Source organism: Mobula birostris, chromosome 30 (assembly GCF_030028105.1).
Source record: "Mobula birostris isolate sMobBir1 chromosome 30, sMobBir1.hap1, whole genome shotgun sequence".
Classification (NCBI taxonomy): domain Eukaryota; kingdom Metazoa; phylum Chordata; class Chondrichthyes; order Myliobatiformes; family Myliobatidae; genus Mobula; species Mobula birostris.
The window spans coordinates 30,936,311-30,955,305 of NC_092399.1; the positions used below are offsets into that span (position 1 = coordinate 30,936,311).

At 42.4% G+C, this 18,995-nt stretch overlaps 1 protein-coding gene across 1 annotated transcript in view; it reads right to left on the reverse strand.

The window, feature by feature from the left end:
• The window catches only part of inpp5b (inositol polyphosphate-5-phosphatase B), a 189,972-nt gene extending 172,679 nt beyond the window's left edge, over nt 1-17,293 (reverse strand). The window contains exons 1-4 of the mRNA XM_072247158.1: nt 16,719-17,293; nt 14,581-14,659; nt 10,140-10,237; nt 2,784-2,807 (exon numbers count right to left, since the gene is read on the reverse strand). Coding sequence (XP_072103259.1) covers nt 2,784-2,807; nt 10,140-10,237; nt 14,581-14,659; nt 16,719-16,776 — 259 coding nt within the window. The 5' untranslated portion in view covers nt 16,777-17,293. The remainder of the gene's footprint in view (nt 1-2,783; nt 2,808-10,139; nt 10,238-14,580; nt 14,660-16,718) is intronic.
• Nucleotides 17,294-18,995: the final 1,702 nt, after the last annotated feature.

Here is an 18,995-nt window from a genome sequence, read left to right on the forward strand (position 1 = left end):
TTCTGTCCTGGTTCTTGATAGAGTTCAATGAAGAAAATGATGACTCACAAATGTACGTGGAGGCGAACAGTGTGAGTAGGAGCATTGCAATAGCTCTAGTGTTTTTGAATTGAGCTTGGGGAACCACGTTGATCCAATAGTCACTCACCCCAACGTCCTTATGTTGTGCTTTGAGCAAATCAGATGTTCCCATTTCCAAGACCTCCATCTGAAGAGTTGCCTCATCTATGGAAGGCTCCAGCCTTTTGGCCTCTGCAGTCCACTGGCCATCAGCCGAAACGGAGAAGGGCTGTCTCAGGAAGAGGAGGGTGCCACCTGAGAGTTTAGGGGAGCTTTCAAATCATTCCCTTAAGTTTTCTGCCGGGCTCCTCACGATATCCTTCATCACTGGACCCTCCTGCATTTCGCTCTTCCCGCAATGCTCCCGCAGACGTGGAAAGTGCAACTTTCTCCCGTGAATGTCTCTCTCCAAAAGGTTCAGCTTTGACCCGAAAGCTTCAATCGCCTCGTACATGTCCTCAACAGCGTGGTTGCTGCCTTGTAATTGCAGATTAAGTTGATTTAGATGAGACATGATGTCACACAAAAAAAGAACAGGTGCCATCACCTTGCTGGCTTTTAAAAACCTCTTAAATCCTTGGGCTTTTTGGCTCTGCCGGCTGGATAAAAATGACACAAGCTCATCGCGCAGGTCGCACATCCTTTCCAACACACGGCCTTTGCTCAGCCAGGGAACATCATTATGCAGCAAAAGATCTCTGTGTTCCGCTGACATTTCCTCCAGCAATGCTCCGAAAAGGCGATGTTGCAGACTCGTACTCTCACGATAAGAAACTTACCAGTCTCGTCACAGTATCCATCGCCCCTTTCATTTCCCCATAGTTTCGGGCACAACACTGATTTATGAATAATGCAATGAAATGCCAAGAGTGCTGGGTTAACAGCAGCAAACCTGCTTACCAAGCCCTTGTGTTGTCCCACCATCGACGGAGCCCCATCGGTGACAACGGACACAATTTTGCTCACATCCAAGCCCACTCTTCTCAAAGAGCTGTGTTAATTTGTCAAAGATTATTTCCCCAGCTGTGCTCCCTGGCAGAGGAAGCAAACAAAATAGCTCTTCCCGAAAGGTCTTCCCATCAAAAAATCTTGCGAACACAGATAGCTCTTCCGTATCAGTTCGGTCACAGGACGACTCTATGACTAGTGATATGGCTTCTGCTTTCTCCAAATCGGTGAGTAGATTGGAAAAGCACTCCTCTGCTGAAACTTCCACTCTTCTTGTTGCCGTGTTAGCCGGCAATGGTCTTTAATAGCTTCACAACCGTTTTCTTGGTTTTCTCATCATGACTTAAAACTTCGGCAACCATATCAATCGCACATGTTTTAATCAATTCAGCAGCAGCGAATGGCTTCTTACCTTTGGCAATATTCCATGACACATGCTATGATGCAGCTGTTGCACTCTCTTGTGCAGATGTTGACTTACAGATAGTAGAAACGGAGTGCTTATATGATGTTATCACATTTGCAATTTTTTGTTTGCATTGATCTGATTTTGCAGGGTAGTTGGCATGAAAACTGGCAGCATGCAGAGTGTTGAAATGCAGCTTTAGATTTTCTGATTTGCAGACAGCTACGGACTGCATGGACATTAAGCATGTCGGTTTAGCATTGGCATGGTCCGGTAAAATAAAACAAAATTGATCAGTCCAGTCAGATTTGAACTGATGGTTTTCCTGGTCATCTTTGCACTTTTTCATGCAGGCCACGTTGTTCTTGATTTAGGGTCCATGACTTACTGCTGGTAACAATTAGCTTAGATGACAGTCGGGTAGCTGATACGTGCCGCTGTCTAGTCGAGGACTGTAGATCGCGCGCTCTACGGGAGCGTAGGTCAAGTATACGGTGTGGGATGAGGTTAAAATAAATTAGAGCAGCGTGCACCTTATTTACATGTTATGACAGGTACGTTCACGCAAGTGCCAATGGGTCGGCGCGGTCCAGACATTTGGTTCTCGCGGTCCGCCTAGTGGGGTTTTCTGGTCTGAACTATGCGGCATTCAACTTCTACCTATTGGTAGCTGCTCAACCATGTTGACAAGACCCAGAACCGTGCAGCTCCCAATAAGTAACAGAATATACAACTGCCAAGGATTTCAGTACATCCAACCAGCACTTTCACTGCTGTCTGCCACCATCTACACTAGATACTAGACTCCAATTTAAAATTCTTATTCTTGATTTGAAACTTCCTCATACCCTTGCCCCACCTCATCAGTGTAACATCTTCCAACCAGCAAGTTATTATTCAAAACTGTGTGTCACTTTATGTACATACAATCAATAAGCTATCACATGCATTTATAAATTTGCTTTATTATTATTGTGCTCATTATCTCATTTGTTTTTTTTGTGCTGATCCAGACTTACCATTATTTCATTCTTCTTTACACTTGTGTACCATTAAACAATCCTGAATCTTCACTGAGTTGAGGATTTTGTGCATTTCCTCCTCCCCTCAACCACTACAGATTTTACAGCTCGAGCAAGGGCCATACTCTGGAATTCCCTCCTTAAACACCTCAATCTCCTTCTCCTCCTCTCGTACATCAAAGCACACCCTTGGCCAAACTTTTGGACACTTTCCCAACAACCTCCTTTCTCAGCTCAGCATTCATTTTGCTTGATGTGTTGCTATGCACCATTTTGGAATATCTTCCAATGTTAGAGGCTATGTATGAAACAGTAGTTGTAGCAGTTCAGAAATGAATAAGACTTACCGAGAATATGTGTACTCTGAATCACTGAAAGATAAAAGCAAAAATAACATCAGACAGTGCAGTGTTATATTTAATTAGTGTTACTTATTTTTTTTAATTCAGCACTTGCAATCATCGGGATGGATAATTGATTGGATCAGTGCAATGTTACACTTGTACCATGACCATTCAAATTGCCTCAGTTTAGTTCCTGAATTGCATACAATTTTGGACATAGAAACAGACCATGTGATCCCATCGGATCGAAATCACTTAATGATCCATGACACTGATTAATAAAATCAAGGGTACGTCTTTTGGAGTCATAACAAAATTCATAATAAAGAGGAGGAACACAAGGAATTTTCCAAAAAACCAAGAAGCCAATGAAGGTGAGGAACTAAAGGAAATTAGTGCTGGAGAAATTAAAGAAACCAAAAGTGAATCAGGTGCAGGGGATTTATAATTTGCATTACGGACCATTTAAGGAGATTATTATGGAAGGAGTGAATGCATTGGTTATTATTTTTCAGAATTTCACAGATTTTCATACCTAGAGTTCCCACCGATTTGAGGTTGGCAAACGTAACCACAGTCAGAAAATGGAGGGAGGGGGAACACAGGAAGCTACAGACTGATTAGTTCACCCTTTGCTGTGGGGCAAGTGCTAGAAGCCAGGAACACAGAATGCTGGAGGAAATCAGGTCAGTCAGCATCTACGGAGAGAAATAAACAGTCCACATTTCGGGCCAGGACCCTTCATCAGGATGGGAAAGGAGAGGTGAAAGAAGCCAGTAGAAGGTGGTAGGCATCTGCAGAGTCTCTTGTGATTGTGAAATGTCAGAAGCTCTCAAACAACATGACTTAACAATATACTTGGAAATATATCAAAGGGATTATACAAAGTCGTCATGCATTTCTGGAAGGAAAATTACAGCAGACCAAATGGATTTTTTAAAAGTTTGCAATTAGTCTAACAATTGAATAGATAAAAGGAAAATCTAAGAGCCTTTTACAAAGTCCCACATAAAACACAAACTGCTTTTTGGGTATGCAGGGATGAAAACCTGATCAAAAGACAGCATACAGAGTGGGAATAAATGTGTATTTCTGGGGGCAGCAGATGATAATTTGCCAGGTACAACAATGATCAGTGCTTCTGTGTCAGCTATTGATAACATAACAATGATTTAGATAAGAGAACCAAATGGAATGTTTCAAAGTTTGCTGATGACACTAAACTGAGTCTATGAACCATGAAAGACTGCAAAGAAGCTTCAGGGTGACTTAGATGTATTAAGCGAGTGGATAGAACATGGCAGATGCAATATAACAGGCTAAATATGAAGTTATCTACTTTGCAAGGTAAAACATAGGCAGACAGGAAGATATGGGTGTTCTTGTACACCTTCACTGAAAACAAAAAGGCAAGTGGTACATTGCCTTTCATTGCAGAATCAAGGATATTTTAAATCTGTAATTTTTTAAGAAGCATTTCAGGTTGTATACTGCATACATTCACTGATGTTGAACTGAACCATTGAATTTCATTTAGAGATCAGCACCATAGTGTCCAAGGAGCTCGTGCCACCCAATTACACCCATGTGACCAATTAGCCTACTAATCTGTACGTCTATTTTTTGGAATGCGAGAGGAAACGGGAGCACCAGAAGGGAACACACATGGTCACAGGGAGAACATACAAACTCCTTACCGAGAGCGGTGGAATTGAACCCAGGTCATTGGCATTGTATTAGTACGCACCACCTCAAAACACAAAGACTGCTGTCTTGCTAAAATTTGACAGAGCAGGGCAGTGGTGAAATAACACTTAGATGTTTGTTTTATTTTCCATCATTTCCTAATCCCTCTTCCCTTACTTCTTCCCAGCTTCTGATTAAATAGACCTAATTTTTTTAAAAATCTTATCTATGGAGGAACTTAAGTTGAGGGTTTATATGGGAGGCAGGGTTTGAGAGTCGGCACAACAATGTGGGCTGAAGGGCCTGTACTGTGCTGTACTATTCTATGTTCTATGTAACAGCAACTTGAGCTTCTCAATGAGCGGAAATTTTTTTTCATGTTACTTTTTGTACTTAATAGTGACTAGCCAAGATTAATTACATCTTTCTACAAGTTAAAATATATTTCCTGCATCTACTTTATTGAAGTTTTTCATAATTATTGAGAGATCCACCTTTTTGCCTGTCAGACCTTTCTTGTGACAGCCCAACCTGTTCAGGTGTTGAATCTTAGCAGCTTCCAAGGCCCAAGGGGTCATGCACTACACTGAACAAGCCTTGGACACCAGTGGCTTTTCTTTCACAAAATGCCACCCTCCTGCAAGATCTGGGGTACTGGAAGGGTAAGAGTCAAAGGTGATTAATAGGAAGAGGGTTTGAATGAGGTTCAGTGAGAAGGGACAGAATTAGGAGAAGCTGTACTGCAGGCAAGATGGTGGCCATGCGAATCTTCAGTGGTTGGAGAACGGATGAACTTGGTAGATGAGGATTTGGAGCTGTTTGCAATAGATGGGGAAGGACCCGTCTCAGTGATCAGAGGATGGCACAAATGGTAACTCGGTGATTGTGCATTTGATGACCATGGAATATTTGGGTCAGCACAGTGACGTTGGTGGGTCAGGCAAGAATTACAAGTCCATTGCGATCTTTTGTGGGGTGGATGACGGGTGTGAGATAGTTTGGGAGGGGACAAAGCTCGAAGGAAGGGCAGAAAAGTACTCAAGATTATTAATTAGCCTTATTTGTCACGTGTACATCAAAATTTGTGTCAAATGAAATCAGCGAGGATTGTGTTGGGGGACAGCCTGCAGTGTCTCCATGTGTCCAGCAGCAACACAGCATGCCCAAGACTTACTAACCCTAACTGTATGTCTGAGAAATGTGGGAGGAGACCGGAGCACCCAGAGGAAACCCACGCGGTCATGGGGAGAACACACAAACTTCTTTACAGACGGCAGCAGGTGGTTGCTGGTGCTGTAAAGCAATTGTCCTAACCACTACACTACTGTGCCTGCACTAAGGTGGAGCAACTTGAATCAGGCACCCGATAATTTCATTGGTCCTTCCAATTCGCGTGGTTATTGGCAGTGAAAACACAACAGCATTTAGAGATTACACAAGTGGTATCGGCAAATGACAGGCACTATATGTGAGATCTAACATGCTTTGGCACATTAACCTTACAGGCAATCCTGAACACAAACTGCAGACTTTCTGCAATTAGTCCTAATTATCAGCATCTTTTTATTTTCGCTGGTTTGGTCTTACAGTGTAGAAAAATATGACACTACACAGCAATATTTATAGGCTTGGATATGCTTTATCATCCTTAACAACTTTCTTTAGCTGTTAAGAGTGGGTGGGTAAAGGAAATATAGTGGAAGTGGATGTATTGATTGTAAAAGTACGATTTAAAAGGCTTGCAAGAAAAACAGTTTGTGCATTGAATTGAGTGGGACGTGGCCGCAGGACAAAATACAAAGTGTGAGACAAAGAAAATACATCATGCTCCCCAGCCACTTCTGTTTATTAAGTGTACACTGAGTGTGCTTAGAAATTCTGGAATGAAATTATAATTTTTGGATATCATGAACTGTGCCTTGATACAAACTGTACTTAGCATTGTAGAATGCTCGAGCTGAATTTGCATGCAAATCAGATTGATAACAATGAAATTTAACAGAGAGAAAAATTGAGTAGTATGTTTTTCAAAAATTATAAGAGGGAATGAAAAGTAACCATATTTTAAACTTTGAGAAGAGGAATAAAGTTACCTGGATATGGGGATACATACATCATAAAAAAGTGACAAAGCAAGATATGTAATATTATATATATATATATTAAAAGGCAAATACTTTATCTTCAGTCTAAGGGTTAGAGATCCAAAACATTGACTGTTTCGCTTTGAGTTTTTATGTCAGATTTCCACTATCCTCTGAGTTCTTGAGCTCCAAACATAATCTTTGCCGAGTACAGAATGGGGTAATCTGGACAAAGACAGCTTGTCTGTCTGGCAGTCAAGGTTGGTGCACACTGAAGGATGAAGTGGAAAGATCTAGATCATCAGAGTTCTTTAAATCAGCATGCAGAGATATTCCAGTGGAATTTAGTCAAGTTGGGCCAGAGATCTGTGTGTGCAGTTTTGACCTTATCCGAGACAGGATGCTCCCTCAAGGGCAGATGCTTGCTGCACGATTGAGGGCTCGGTGGAGGGCGCCGGCGCTTTTATGCTGGTGGGGGAAGGGAGTACAGCTGACCTTACGGGCCAAAACCCTTCCCCAGTCCGGCCTACGTTGACTCTTTTCCATAGATGCTGCCTGGCCTGCTGGGATCCTCCAGCATTTTGTGTATGCTGCTCAATAAGAAAGTGAATGTATTTCTTGATGTAAAAAGGAATCAACGTGTATGAAAAGATGGCACGAACAGCATTTTGAATTGACTGATCAACCGCAATCACATTGATTGGTGAAATAAGAATGAAAGAACGAATTACTTTCTCCTGTTCATATTTCAATGTTTCCAAGTAGCTGGAAGCACACAACTAGTTAATAAAGCCTATTTTATATCTTCCCTTTTCAAACTAGAATAAGCATTAGAGAACCTAGAAGCTCCACATTGACATTTCTTTGGCCTTAAAACTATATTTGAGTCATAGAAGTGAATACCATGAAATGAACAAAATAATGGAAAGGCAAGACCGCAGAAAAAACTGTGTAAATTTGACAGAAATACTGTTAGAGCTTAGCCAATCATCTGTGAAAAGAGAACTCAGTTAAAATTTCATATCAAAGACTTCAGCAGTTCTGGACTGTTATTGCCTCCAGTTCCGAGCAAGGCTCTTTGACGTGACTGGTTTCGCTTTCCACAGACCTTGATTGACTGAAGGAGGTCTTCTAGCATTTCTGCTTTTGTTTCAGTTTCCAGCATCGGCGGTTTGACAGTGCTGTGTAAAAGTATTCACCTCCCACCCCCCCCCCCCCAACCCTTTGCTCACATCAATGAGTATTATAACCAGGGATTTTGATCAATTTTACGGAGAATTGTTATTTGCGAATCACATGCACCTTTTTTCCACAGCAGAGGCCAAAAATGGAAAACTGTAAAGCATGAAAAGCAGAAAAAATATTCAAAAACTTAAATGCCAGCAATTCAAAAGTATTCAGCCCCCCTTGCTCAGTATTTAGTTGAACCACCTCTTGCAACTACTGCAGTCAGTAATCTTTTTTGATAAGTCGCTATTAGCTTTGCACAGCATGATGGAGCACAATTTGCCCATTCTTCCTTGCTCAATTGCTCAAGCTGTGCCAAGTTAGTTTGGGGAGAGGCGGTGAACAGCAATCTTGAGGTCTTGCCAGAGATGTTCAATCGGGTTACGGTCAGGACTCTGAATGAGGCACTCAATAGCATCAATTTTCTTCATTTGAAGCCAATCTATGATTGCTCTACAGTGTCCTGCTGACTGACAAATTTCCTCCCCAGTTTAAGCTTTCCGGCGGAGCCTAACAAGCTTCCATCCAGGATCTCCCTGCATTTAGCAGCATTCATCTTTCCATTAATTCTGACCAGATTAACAGTCCCTAGCGCTGAAAAGCATCCCCATGGCATGAAGCTGCCTCCACCATATTTTACAGTTACACGGCTGATGTGTAATATTAGATTGACACCACAAGTATCGCCTAGCATTGAGGCCAAAAAGTTCCATTATCTGACCACAGGACCTTCTTCCACATTTTTACAGTATCTTCTAAGTGATGCTTTGCAAAGTCTTTATGGGGAAGGATGTGCTTTTTTTTTTTTAAAGCCAGGGTTCTTCCTTGCCACTCTTCCATAAATATCCTTTTTTGCAAGGCCTTAGAAATTGTAGAGCCATGAACTTCATCTCCAGTTGCAGCTACTAACATCTCCGTTCTCCGTTCAGAGTTACTATTGATACCACAGTCTTCTTCTTCGGTTGTCCATCAAAATCCGATGACGACGTCCACTCCTCTAACAGTGAGATCTTTGATGACTATACTGTCCTATCCTGGATCCACAAGCTCTATTGCAGGTGGGACATGTATATGTGGTAGTGTTGGCAGTGGTGGCAACCATGGCTGCATTTCTCCTGGCTCTCTTCTGCTGTCTTCTGGTTGTTCTTCCCATCTCTAGAATATGAACCCCGTCCCTACACAGTTGTCGCCAAGTGGTACGGTCAGCAGCAACATCCTCCAGGTTCTCAGGTCTGATCTTGCACTTCCTTAAAGCATTCTTCATCTGATCCTTATAGCGCTTCTTCGGCCCTCCAGCTGAGCATCGACCATGATGCGGCTGGCCGTATAACACTCTGCGGGTTAGCCGACACGGGGGCATCCTTATCACTTATCCTCATCCTTATGACGCTGGGTGATCATGGCCTCAATACTTCTGCGGATATCACAGTAGCCTCTCTTACAAGTGCCTTTCTTCTCTGGCGACTGAGTTCGGGGGGGGGGGTGTCCTGACTTGGGCAGTGTGGCTTTTTCCACTTTTTCACAATGGACTGCACTGAGCTCCAAGGTATGCTCAGTGCCTCTAAGTTGGTTTTGTACCCTTCTCCAGATTTGTGCTTCATTATTATCATTTCCCTGACTTCTCTTCAATGCTTTTTTATCTTTATTTTGGTTCGGTCCGCTGAAAATCTACCATACTGTTGGACCTTAAAGAAAGATGGGGTATCTACTCAGCTGACCCTCCAATTTTCTACATCAACAAATTGGGTGAGTTGGTAAGGTAATATACAGTATTGCACCTGGAGAAAGTTAGTGTCGTAATTACAAAGGGTTGAATACTCTTCTACCCTCCAACTTTAGTTTTTAATTTTGAGTAAATTATTAACAGGATTTGCAATTTCTCTTTTGATTTCACATGACGCACAATGTTTTGCAGATTAGTTCAATAAAATCCTACATCAATATATTTTAAACTTAGAAAATGAGACAGTACAATGTGAAAATAGATGGGGAGGTTGAGTACCTTTTCAGGGTATTGTATTTGTTTTGTTATAAAAGAATTATTACTACCTTAAACTGTAAGATTCAAAGGGTTACATAGCTATAAAGATCACCCATCAAATGATGAAATTGGTACTATTTATGTATTACGTAACTGGTATGTCATGTTGTTTCATCATTCTCACTGCCTGCAACAGCAAAATAATTGCGTTTATCCACTAGTTAAGTATAAGCAGAGGGTAGCGTTGTGTAATTACCCAGGAAGTGAATTCGCCAATTTGATACGCTTTAGAAAAGAAAGGTTACTCTAAGATGACCAAAATATTTGCATGTGTTCATGCTCCACCATTTTAAAAGAATTATAACAGCGCAAGATCAGTACCTTCCTCAATAACAAAGTCATCTGAGATGGGCACTATCTCTTCCAGTGATACATCCTCTGCAATGACTGGCATTCTTCTGTGAGAGTACATAAAAATTCTGGAAAAAAAAGTTCATGTTTAGAATATGAAATTATTTATTCAAATAATGGTAAAATAATAAATGTCATATTTTTCTTTAAAATCCATTCCCAAAAATGACCTCTAGATCATACGTCTCTTTGGGGGCCTTACTTGCATGGGTGGTGGTGGTGGCCGGGGGATCCGATGCTTTCTGCTGGAATAAGGGGAGGGGAAGGGGGGAGGGTTAATGCCTTGCTGCTGCTTGTGCATGGGGATAGGGGTCCTTTCGGGTTCTAACGTTTTTCTACCATTTATTCTTGTGGTTTTCCTTCTGTTTTGTGGATGTCTGTGAAGCGCAAGAATTTCAGGTTGCATACTGTGTAGATTCCCTGATATTATATGGAACTTGAATCATTGAAAATGTGATTTACACAGTTAAATCCAGTATTTAGTGTCTCTCCCTAGTTAAGCAGAGAATATTTCTTTTGACTTGAAAGAACCGAGTTGCTTCCTTTGATTTGCCGTAGGCCAATCAGAAATCAACAGCATAAAGGGGTGAATTACACTTTGCTCAGCCTGATAAAGACAGTGGATTCTTCCTTCAAAGTGCATGACTGAACAAGTTATGTTTTCAGACAATACAGCAACAGAATTTTGGTCACTTTCACCGTGATCAGAACTTCAGGTACAAATCAACACACACAAAATACTGATGGAATTCAGCAGATCAGAGAGCACCTCTGGGAATGAACAGACAGTTGATATTTTGGGTCGAGGCATCGGCTATCTATTCCCTTCTATAGATGTTGCCTGACCTGACGAGCTCCTCCATCACTTTGTGTGTGTTGCTTTGGATTTCCAACATCTGCAGACTTTATGTTTCAAATGTAAATTTCCATTTTACTAAAGTTCAACTTATGTTCTATCTAGATGATATCTCTAAGCTTTTTAAATATCACTTTACTGAAATAGCTTCTGCAATAACAAATCCAATAATATTTCATAAAATTGAGCTTTATTTCCACATTGCAAAAGTCTGTCACAGCCTCTTGAAATGTAACGGGAGATTATTCTGGTGGAAGTTCCTTGTGAGTGGGAAAACACACTTGAATGGTTTTGTAAAGTCATCCTAAAAGGGTGAAAAAGATCATAAGCAGATTCAAAGTCAAGGGCCAACGTGAAGCTTATTGTCATATTGGGGTTAGAGTTGTCAATGATTGGTGTAGGTCAGTGAACGTGTGCTTAGAAATTTGGGGAACAATATTTAAATTTCCAGATATAAAGATGAGCTTCGTGCAAACTACAATGATTGTAGAAGGCGTTCAAGAGAGGGAATGATTGGGACTTGCGAGGTCATGAACGGAGGGGAAAACAAAAGAATTGCGAGAGTCAAGGACTGTAAACTCGACGAGGCAGAGGTCAGCATGATGGACTGGAATAAATTGAAAGGAACCAATCTACTCAGGAAGGCTCTCAAAAATGCACCAATCTACAGCATGCTGCTGTGAAGCATAGTTTGAAATTGCATGGATCAGTTTCTCCCAGCCACACTCCAAGTGATCACTAATACATGGAGCTCATCCGACATGGAAATGCATCATTTGTGCAAGTATGATTTACGGCAGGAAGGACCAGAAGTTGAACGTTTGGACACAAAAACCACTCTAATATTTTCTTCCCAGCAAAAAGTAATAACATGAAAATCAGAAGTTTATCTTGAAGTAACTGTTAATCCCCACTGCCCCACCCAATATAGTTCAACATTAATTTATGAATGTCTTGCGCAAGATGGAGTCTTGACTTCACAATCTACCCAGTTATGATCTTACACTTGTTTACCTGCACTGCGCTCTCTCTCTAACTGTTACACTTTATTCTGCAATGTTGATCTACATCAACGGAGCTGTAGTGCAGCGTGTATCAAGCTTCAAGTTCCTTGGTGTCCACATTTCCGAGGATCTCACCTGGTCCCTGAACTCCTCCATCCTGATCAAAAAGGTGCAACAGTGCCTTTATTTCCTGCGGAGCATCAAGAAAGCTCACCTCTGTCCCAGGATACTGATGGACTTTTACCGCTGTACCATTGAGAGCATACTCACCAACTGCATCTCAGTGTAGTATGGCAGTTGTCCTGTATCGGACTGCAAAGCACTCCAGCATGTGGTGAAAACTGCCCAGTGGATTATCGGCACCCAATTGCCCACCATTGAGAACATCTACCATAAACGTTGCCTGGGCAGGGTGAAAAGCATTATCAAGGATGCATCTCACCCTAACCATGGACTTTTTACTCTCCTCCCATCCAGTAGGCACTACAGGAGCCTCCGCTCCTGCATCAGCAGGCACAGGAAGAGCTTCTTCCCTGAGGCTGCGACCCTGCTGAATCTCACATCACAGCGCTAAACAATATTGCACCCATATTGTACTGTCTCAGTACTTTTATATTTGTGTGCTGTAGCACTTACTTTTTATTCGCAGTTATTTTGTAAATAACACTATTCTTTGCACTTCTGGTCAGATGCTAACTGCATTTCATTGGATTTGTATCTGTACTGGGCACAATGACAATAAAGTTGAATCTAATCTAATCTAATTATTGCTTTACCTTGTTCTACCTCAATGCACTGTGTAATCATTTGATCTGTACAAAAAGTGCAAGATACAGTCAAAAGCTTATGTGTGACGATAATAAACCAATACCCATTACTTTTTGTTGTTAAATTGAAAGCAGAGTTAGTGAAGCTATTTCCGTGTGATTGAAATTTACAGTGATCACTTATAGAACATCGAGCATTACAGCACAGTACAGGCTCTTCAGCCCATGATGTGCCAACCTTTTAATCTACTCTGGGATCAATCTAACCCCTCCCTCCCATGTAACCCTCCATTTTCCTGTCTAAGAGTCTCTTAAACATCCCTATGTATCTGCTTCTTCCACAACCACTGGCAGCATATTCTGCACACCCACCACTCTCTGTGTATAAAAAAAATTCTACCTCTCACATTCTATTACATTCTCCTCCAAACTCATTGAAATCATGCCCCAGTGTATTAGGCATTTCCACCCTGGGAAAATGTCTCTGGCTGTCCACTCAAGCTATGCCTCTTATCATCTTGGACACCTCTACGGAGTCATCTCTCATCTTCCTTAGCTTCAAAGGGAAAAGCCCAAGCTTGCTCAGCAGATCCATCTGCAAGTGAATTCCTGCTATATTAGAATTGGTAGCTTCTTAAAATAGGGTGCTTCTAAACTAGCACAAATTGATTCAGTTTTATTCATACTACCTGCTTGAATTTATCACAGGGAGATAACAAATGAGGAAAGTACTCTGCAGATCTACAGAACAAACCAACCCATTGGACAAGACCAACGCCATCTACAAAATCCAACGCAGGGGCTGCCAGCAGATGTTATGTTGGCCAAGCTGGGAGAAAACTACCCACAAGCACCCATGGACATCAACTGGCCGTAAAGCTGCACGACCAACTCTCCTTAGTGTCCAACCATGAGAGGCACAAATTCAACCGGGCATCAGCGAATGTCATGGCGCAAGCCAACACGCAGCACGTAAGAGAATTGCTTGAAACATGGCTTACCACAAACAATTCTATAAACAGACATATAGACCACGATCCCATTTATAAGACAACGTGGGCAAAATTTCAGACAATCCACAGAGTTTGGCACGCAACCAGTGACAAGACCCCAATCCCTACGTCACAACTGAGTTTCTGTAATAACAACCAATCAACTGATTGACAAGAACGTAAAAGTCAAGCATCTGGAGGACACACCACAAGTGAACAGTGCCACCGATGATGTCCCCTTGTATGGTCACAAAATGTTTGCAAATGGATCGCCAAGATCAGAGAACAACTCAACCCAACCATCTACCTCCTGAGCTACACATTTTCTGAGTTATTTCCAACAAATGCATCACTTGAAGCTCCATGGTAAAATTAACAGAGTTAGGCCCTAAAAATAAAGAGGCATTAAACAAAAACCGAAGGGCTATAATTCAGTTTGAGGACAGTTAAATTGCATTGAACCACAGAGTAATTGAGCATCAATCGCTGATGAACAGAATCCTCCCGATTTTAATAACAGTCAGCTTAATGACCCTGTGGCGGAAGCAAGACTTATTATCCATGGTTACAAGGTTGAAATTATCCTTGGAAGCTCAGAAGTCTAATTCAGTGCAACTTTATAATATTACTTGTAATGTTAAATTTGGATTGCTGTCTTCAACCATATTTCTGCAAGTCTGAATTCGCTGCTCATTTTTGATTCTGAAAGACTGCATCACAGGGTGACTGCTACAGAGAGAAAACTTAAATGGAGTAACAACAGGTGTGAGCTTTGAAGACAAAAGAACTTACGCAAATTCACTGCTGCATTTCACAAGTCCTATTATACGGCTTTCATTTGATTCTCCAATTAACGCAATGCCTTGCAACGCATGCAGAAAATGTTAAGGAAAAAGAAGTTTCAATGCAATTTTCAAATTAAAGTCTTGTCAATAGCTTTCAAATTATTTTAAAATGTACATATCACTCGAAATAGGTCATATTCATGATCGTCTGATTCATCCGAACCTTCCCTTGGTGTTATGTGGCAGAGCTAATATAGCCACTACCTCACAGCACCAGAGACAAGGGTTCTGTCCTGACCTTTGGTGCGGTCTGTGCGGAGTTTGCAGGTTTTTGCTGTGACCCTGTGGCTTTCCAGCAGTTGCTCCAGTTTCCTCCCCCATCCCAAGGACGTTCAGGCTGATAGGTTAGTAGGCTGTTGCAAATTGCCCTGAGCGTGTAGGTGAGCAGTAGGATCGAAGAAGAGATGAAGGGAAAATTAAAAACTGGGAATAGCAGGTCATTAATGCAAATAGAAGGCTGATAGTCAGCATGGATGACGGGACAGAATCTTTTTTAAGAAAGCCTGGGAAATACCCCAAGAGAGGCACAGTGAGATAAAATGTCAAAATCCCCATATAAGTATGGCCTGTTACTTTGCTACTTTTTAACCAATACCACAGCCAGCAAAGTCTTCCCATGTAATGCAAACCATGCTTTATGTACAATATTATATGAACTGTCTACTTTAGGTGCCAGCACTGATACCAATCAGTCAGTAATAAGAATTGGGAACTTTCGAGAATATATATTGTACATTAACAGATCATATTTAAATATAGTGATTATATTTAAACTTTCTATTCAAATTTTCAGACTTCCCTTTTCTGCTTGTTGGTCACAAAATAACATTGGCTATTGTTGGGAGGAAAGATCTGCACTCTCTCCTGAATCCAAGCTGGAACATAAAATGAAGGAGGTTTATAATTAAAGGAAAGGGGAGGAGAAATTATTTGGTTATTAAAATGTGATTTTTGATAATAATCCTCCTGTTGGAGGCTCAGGAGAAGATAGTGACTTAATTCCACACATTAAAACATTTCCAAATGAAATGAACTCGAATAAGCATTGAATCAGCCTCAAGGACAGTAAACAACCGCATTTTAAATCATAACCCAAAAGTTCTCATCTCACAATCATTCAGCCCATCTCTTCAGTATCATCTGCATTTACCACAGTTAAAAAATATGGATGGCTCACTGCCATTTCCTGCACGTTCTCACACTCAAAGCACTCTCCCACATACGATCATTGAGCAAAATCCAACACCACATCTCAATACACTAATCTCCCCACAACCACGAAATCCCACCTTCACAATCTTAACTCTGAAGTATCAACTGACCCCCTTAACAAGCAACCGGATACCAACAGAACAACGGCCATCCCCCAGAAACTAACATCCACCCAAAACCCAAACTCAGCCACTGATCAAACTGCAGTAAATTTCCGACAATTCGCTGTTTGAACATTGGCAGTCCCGTGCTTCACTGTATAATATGACCCATCACCCCCAACTGTATGCTTCCTTGTGATCCACAAGACTTGGACAGTTGATATTTCATGTGGGACAAATGAAGGGTCTTAACCCCAAACGCCATTTCCCACCTCAGATGTTGCCTGACCTGCTGAGTTCTTCCAGCTCTTTGTGTCTCCACAGGACTTAACTAACAGTCCAGTTCCCGCGCTTGGCCAAGACTCGCTACGTTTAATGCAGAATTTAGAATACCTCTCTGACATTAAAAAACACAACTAGAAGTGTGCTGGGCAAGTGAAATAACATGCAATAGTCTGAAAAATCCACACAGCTAGTCGAGTCCAAACTCGCGGGATTATTGGAGTTTTCCCACAGCAAATCGGACAACTTCTGAGTGAGGCGACAAGTTTCAGACCCTTGCGCCAGCCCTGGCTTTGATGGTCTGACGGGTGGGGTTTAAAGACAGATTCTCCTCTCCTCTCAGCTACACCCACTCCCAGCCCCCGCCTCCGCCCCGGACAACTCGCCCTGGTTGTCCGGAGGGGATGGCCCAAGGGGAAACAGTTGAAGATCTCGCTCCCAAACCTCCTACCCGCACCCCGCCCCACCGCCTTCCTCCGCCCCAAGGATACTGCCCGACACTGGTGTCCCGGCGCCAGCGTGGCCTGCACCAATCCCGACTGGTCCATGGCGACCTGGGCCCCGGTTCAGGCTGCTTGGTCACGGCGGTCGGCCCCAGCCCCTGGCCCCGGCGCCTCATCCCCTGGGGCTGCAGCGAGCCCGGCTCCGTTACGAACTCCCACTCCGACCTCCTGCCTGCGGTGCCTCTGACAGCGAACCGTCCTTCCTCCGGGGGCTGACCCCACCCTCTTGCTGGAATGGCCCCCGCTCGCTCCTTCTGCCCGGTTGTCTTAATTCTGTTCCGCTGCTTCGTTGCGACTCTCTTCAGTCTTTCCTCTCTCTTCGGACGCGTTCTGCGGTTTTGTTTGCGAGCTGTTCTCTTAGCTTCCTTTTTTTAAAAATCGTATTTTCCTCTACACTTGCTAAACCCTGGCAAGCTTGCATCAGAAACGAATTTTACTGCTGCCACGTTTGACTGTGGACGCCAAACCCCCCGTCCGGGCAGCTGGAAATCGGACTAAACTTGCCCCGCAATGTTGTAACCGTTATCTTCAGCGTTGACATTGCATTCCATTTCTGTGCAGGAACAGCGAGCTATAAAAACGTCGTGACGTTGCCTGTCGGTTAAACATTAAAGGGAGAAGAACCCGATTGTAATGTTAGTGCTCCGCTTCGGGCGTACCTGACATCCCGCCGTTACTTTGGAAAATGTGCCACGGTATGTTTCATCCGGTAATGAGTCACTCGGCTGAAACTAGGAACCTAAAGTAGCATCTCAGTGAGCCGGTGTCATGGTGAAGGTAAATCGAGCAAAGTTACTGTTCAGTGCCTCCTGTTTCATCCCAGCGGGATCAAAATGACATCGGGAATGAATTCACCTCGCTTTGCCTGTCCAGCAGAAAGAGGCAAGGAAAGGTGAATTTATGCCTGGTGTCACTTTGCCGTCTTTCAGTTTGTAGCCTATTCACTGTTATACATTAACCCTTGAAATAATACTGCTGGTCATTTAAGACAAATGTATACAGTACAGCTTCAGTTGTAACCTCTGGATGTTACTCGGTGCCTTATTGCCAATGAAAAGTTTTCAAAGTGAAAATATTTTTAACACATGTAAATGTTATTGCCTGGATTTCTATTCCCTTGACCTCAATCTTAACTTTTCTCTTTCCACAGATGCCGTGTGACTGTTCTTCCTGCATTTTCTGTGTTTCGTTGGAAATATTTTTTTGAAAATAAACAGATCTAATAATGGCATTGTAACAAACAATTAATGATTGCAGGTCATGCAGCTCTTTATACAGTGTACAAAGTTGCACTGCAGAAGAGCTTCTCTTCTTCATGTGCCTTGCGCCTTACACGCTTGGGCGATCATGGCTCTCCACATCCAACGATCCCACACAGCATCAATGATATCTCACAGACTTAGATCTGCTAGTTCTTCACAGTGTCCATATATTTTCTTCTTTGCCTTCCTCTTCCGCATTTCCCAGGCATACAGCCTTGTAATGTAAGGCATTCTATTTCTCCCTTTCTGATGATATGGCCCAGGAATTTAAGTTTCCTCTCATTTAATGTCCTCATTAAAGATCTTTTTGTATGGGCACATTGGAGTACTGTCTCATTAGATATAGATAGATAGACATACTTTATTGAGCCCGAGGGAAATTGGGTTTCGTTACAGTTGCACCAACCAAGATAGAGTATAAATATAGCAATATAAAACGATAAATAATTAAATAATAATATGTAAATTATGCCAGATGGAAATAAGTCCAGGACCAGCCTATCGGCTCAGGGTGTCTGACCCTCCAAGGGAGGAGTTGTAAAGTTTGATGACCACAGGCAGGAATGACTTCCTATGACGCTCAGTGTTGCATCTCGGTGGAATGAGTCTCTGGCTGAATGTACTCCTGTGCCCAACCAGTACATTATGTAGTGGATGGGAGACATTGTCCAAGATGGCATGCAACTTGGACAGCATCCTGTTTTCAGCCACCACCGTGAGAGAGTCCAGTTCCATCCCCACAACATCACTGGCCTTACAAATGAGTTTGTTGATTCTGTTGGTGTCTGCTACCCTCAGCCTGCTGCCCCAGCACACAACAGCAAACATGATAGCACTGGCTACCATCGACTCGTAGAACATCCTCAGCATCGTTGGACAGATGTTAAAGGACCTCAGTCTCCTCAGGAAATAGAGACGGCTCTGACCCTTCTTGTAGACAGCCTCAGTGTTCTTTGACCAGTCCAGTTTATTGTCAATTCGTATCCCCAGGTATTTGTAATC